The 4,756-nt window shown below is 35.2% G+C and overlaps 1 protein-coding gene across 1 annotated transcript; it reads left to right on the plus strand.

Annotated features, from left to right (window-relative positions):
• The first annotated feature begins 1,706 nt into the window (after window positions 1–1,706).
• LOC109793227 (uncharacterized) lies at window positions 1,707–4,534 on the plus strand. The gene is made up of 2 exons (XM_020352690.3): window positions 1,707–2,155; window positions 2,934–4,534. The coding sequence occupies exons 1-2, from the start codon at window positions 2,075–2,077 to the stop codon at window positions 4,026–4,028; spliced, it is 1,176 nt and encodes a 391-aa protein (XP_020208279.1). The 5' UTR covers window positions 1,707–2,074; the 3' UTR covers window positions 4,029–4,534.
• Window positions 4,535–4,756: the final 222 nt, after the last annotated feature.

Here is a 4,756-nt window from a genome sequence, read left to right on the forward strand (position 1 = left end):
TGGGCAATTCCATTGACCATACTATCATATGTTCCACTAATTATAGTTCTCTAAGTATTTACTTGATTTGGTAGTTAATTTTGATTACAATTTGATGACTTTGAAAATAAGGACGAAGACAACGAGATGAAGTTACCAATGCCAATACCATTTTTTCAATGGTTTGATATCTTTATATATATATATATATATATATATACATATATATATATCTTGCAAAACAAAACTTATAAAATAAATGAGAACTTGGTTTTTTTACCCTTTTCTTGTGCCAAAAGAACACTAATGACATTCTCATAACTGCTAAATATAACAAAAGGTTAGCTTGGTAGTCCGGCTTGGTCAAAATCAGAGGAATTGACAAAAAAAATTGAAATTAGAAAATGCTTGCTCACATTGATCATCTTAATAAAAATCTTTAAGTTTTTTTAATAAATTGAAAATTGAGACAATTGTTCTATGTTGGTTTAAGTTTGGTCTTCCAATAAGTATGTTGTAAGATGTTGATGCCTCCACCACCAAATATTTAACAAAAATTATTTTTGATTATTGTAAATTGCCAAAGATTATAACAATTCTACATATTTGATTGTACTCATTTCTAGCAAAATCGATAAGAGATTTTGTGTATATTAAAATAAGATTGTATGAAATATCAAACTTCAAAAAAGTTGACCAATATAAAATATCATTTAGTTTAATTGTATAATAATAAAGTATTATAATTTAGTGACCATTAAAATATTAAATAATTGTATTTACCTATATCTAAATCCTAATCTTTAAATAGAATATGATTAAATAAGTATATATATATATATATATATATATTATATTTATTATGTATGATAACAAGAAATTATTTGTTTTAGGAGTAAGATATCGATTGACTATTCATGAACACACTCTTTATTATTTATCGAAATTTATTTAAACAAAAATTGCTTTCTGTTTAATGATCTTCTCCTTTATTTTAATTAAATTTCTAATAAATTTTAAGTACGTCGTTAGTAGTGCTCCTCTGAGTCGTGTATGAGTTGATTGCGATATTCCCCATCAACGTTTCTTTTGTTTCCTGTCAATGAAATTGATAATTATAAAATAAGAATAATAAAGTATTGGGCCTTTTGGAAGAAGACGTTGGTTAAAGCATGACTTGGTTGGCGGTTCGAGGGCAGGCCCACATCCGAACGAAGCGGACCAAACGGTAAGCGACAAGCTCGTGGTGGGGGCCCACAACACAACCACTTTCCACCTCATTGCTTAACGTGCCCCCACTCCTAACGTGTTCCTCATTAGTCACTTCCCATTATTCTAATCACCTTAACTTAATGCTCCAAAATCCCTTTATCATCCTCGTGCCAGTGTTCCATTGGACCCAAACGCGACCTTCACCGGTTTCAATTCCAAACGACGTCGTCTCCTTCGCCAAGTCTATTGCAACGAATATTTCCTACTTGAATATAATAAAGCAAAACCGGGCACACATTCGCTGGCTGCCACGTGTACTGTGCCTTGAAAAATTCTCAAAACCCCAAGCGAATAAAAAAACACATTTTGTTTCCATATTTATAATTATTAGACCAAATAATATTAACACACAGAAAAGAACCAGTTGTCGCGAGCGAGTCAATACTCGATACATATGACGCGTGAGGAAGAGTGACTCGGTAAAAGTAGTTTCAAGACTTTAGGTTATAAATATGTATTATTAGGATAAACGAATATTATTAAAGCGGCACCGAGAATATAAAAAAAAACAAAAAAAAAAAAACAATAGCACAGAGAAAGGGGAATCATCGATCTTGTAATTGTAATTTGCAACGGAACTTTTTTCCTTAGTTCCCATATCTGTGTGGAGACGACAAGTGCCACTCATTCGTGAAGACACAGAGAGGTCATATCCTTTGCTCTCAAAGGATATAAACCTCAGATTTTGGTTCCTCTGCGTTTTAACGCGTTTGGAAGGACCACGCGCTTCTTCGCTTATACACTAAGTTTGCCACAATTCATTTTGCCTGCTCGCGATCCGCTTTTGATTTGGAGTGAAACGCTGCGTAAAGGGGTCGCCAAAATGTGGTGGATGATGGCCGAGACTGGTGGCAATTACTGCTCTAAGAAGAAAGATGATTTGTGCAGCAATGTTTGTGGCCAGGTATATCATCTAAAATTACTTTAATTTTTATTTTTTTCTTTTCTTTTCCATGTTACTTTTCCGTTCATGTGCTTTGGATATGAGTTAATCTTCATGCTGTGGCTTCGATTCGCTCTTTTAGTTTACGGATTTCGTTGATCTAGATTTTGATGGAAATTTTGTCCTAGATTTGCTCTGTTTTCTGTTGTTGCTGTTGTTTGTTTTTTGTTTTTTCGTCTGTGCTGCGAGATTTTCGTGATCTGAAGTTAGCTACAGGATAAGGTTAAGTTTTTTAGGTTTTAGCTTTTTATTTTTTTCCCCTTTTTTATTTTAATTTTAATTTTAATTTTCTAAATTTTGCAAATCTGCTGAACTACTGTAACTGAAAAAAATCTGCTGAACTATTTTTTTTTTTTTTTTTTGCGGTTTGTGAACAAAGACATCCTTTTACCTTCTTTCCTTTTTTCCTCCCGATGTTGGGAGATTCATTTGGGAGGAAAAGGGGTTTCGTTTTAGTTGCATCCACAATAGGATTTGAGTGTGTGCAAGGTTTATCTGATGAATAACTTGCGTTTCGGGGTTTTTTTGTGGGCATGTTTCTTGTCTCTTCTGGATACAGTTTGGCTTTATGATTACAATCGGTGATTTAAGTTAAATGATGCTTGAAAAATTTCATCAATAGAGATGAGCATTGGCATTTTGATAACTTTGTATGATTTAATGAAGTCGCATAATATATTTATTTTTTCATGATTTTCCATTCTTGAAGGTGGATTTTTGATGTTCCTTACTTATGCAGGAATCAAGTCAAGTATCGGGCATGTCAAGAGTTCGCTGCATTCTGCGTGGGTTGGATGTGAAAACCTATATATTCATGTTTGCTGTTGTCCCAATGTGCATCTTTGGAATCTATATACATGGGCAGAAGATCTCCTACTTTCTGCGGCCGCTATGGGAGAAACCACCCAAGCCTTTCAATGTCATCCCTCATTACTATAACGAAAATGTCACCATGGAGACTCTATGCAAACTTCATGGATGGGGTGTCCGGGAGTACCCTAGACGTGTTTATGATGCTGTGTTGTTCAGTAATGAGTTGGAAATACTTAACTTGCGCTGGAGAGAATTGTACCCTTACATCACTGAATTTGTTCTCCTGGAGTCAAATTCTACATTTACCGGATTGCCTAAGCCCCTGGTTTTCAAGAGCAACAGGGAGCAGTTCAGCTTTGTCGAGCCCCGGTTAACTTATGGGACAATTGGTGGGAGATTTAAGAAAGGAGAAAACCCATTTGTTGAGGAGGCATATCAGCGTGTGGCGTTGGACCAACTCCTCAAGATAGCTGGTATCACTGATGATGACTTGTTGATTATGTCTGATGTGGATGAGATACCAAGTGCTCACACTCTTAACCTCTTGAGGTGGTGTGATGAAGTACCCTCAATCCTTCATCTGCAGCTGAAAAATTATCTCTATTCATTCGAATTTCGCGTGGATGATAAGAGCTGGAGGGCTTCAATCCATAGGTATCAATCTGGTAAGACAAGGTATGCACATTATCGCCAGTCTGATGACATGTTGGCAGATGCTGGCTGGCATTGTAGCTTTTGCTTTCGTCGAATCAGCGATTTCATTTTCAAGATGAAAGCCTACAGTCATTATGATAGAGTCAGGTTCTCTCATTATTTAAATCCTGAAAGAATTCAGAAAGTAATCTGCAAAGGGGGTGATTTATTTGATATGCTGCCAGAGGAGTACACTTTCAAGGATATCATTGGTAAAATGGGACCAATACCCCATTCCTATTCTGCAGTTCATCTTCCTGCTTTTCTTCTGGAAAATGCTGAGGAGTATAAATTTCTCTTGCCTGGAAATTGCAAGAGAGAGAGATGATCTTGGAAAGTCATTTGTGATACTGGCTTGTTTCTAAGCTTGTAGCTTGTACAGCTCAAGTGACTATCCTCTCGGAAGTTTAAATTGAGGTTGTGATGACTGTGTGTCAATGTCATTATCATTGTCCAGTGAGATATTCTTTGGAATTCATTAATTTCAGATAAATTCTTTAATCTAGGGGGAATTCTGTATATATTTTAGAGCTGGACTTCATTCAAGGGGGGATCGACATCTCAGCTGATGAACGACTGAAAGTGCTGTTTGAGAACAGGCTTGCCTTCGCGAACTGTGTTTATTTGGTATTAATGTGATTGATCCTCATATATACGAGAGTAGTTTAAAATTCCCCACTTTTTCCAGTTTGGGAAGTTTTGTTTTTGCAGACCAATTTATTTTCTTATTATTCTTTGTTTATGCTAAATATGTCTAATCCGATTGCTTGGACTATCATAACATTGTTGACTCAGTTTTTTCGCATTATATAAATATAGCTTGGTTGTTATCAATTGGATACCGTTCCAATATGTATTTTACTGAGGCGCAACTTATTGCTTTATTTTTTGTTATTTTCTTTTGTTTCGGTATAATGGTAATTTCCTATTTGGAATCTACCAAAATTGATTTTTCTATTAAAAACTTAATTGAGAAATAAGTTGGTTATGCAATTAACTAATTAAGTGTGGGGATGCCCTATCCACTTAGCTCTTTTGTTAGATCAGTTTAGATAC

Source organism: Cajanus cajan, chromosome 2 (genome assembly GCF_000230855.2).
Source record: "Cajanus cajan strain Asha chromosome 2, NIPB_CcT2T_4, whole genome shotgun sequence".
In the NCBI taxonomy this organism is placed as follows: Eukaryota; Viridiplantae; Streptophyta; class Magnoliopsida; order Fabales; family Fabaceae; genus Cajanus; species Cajanus cajan.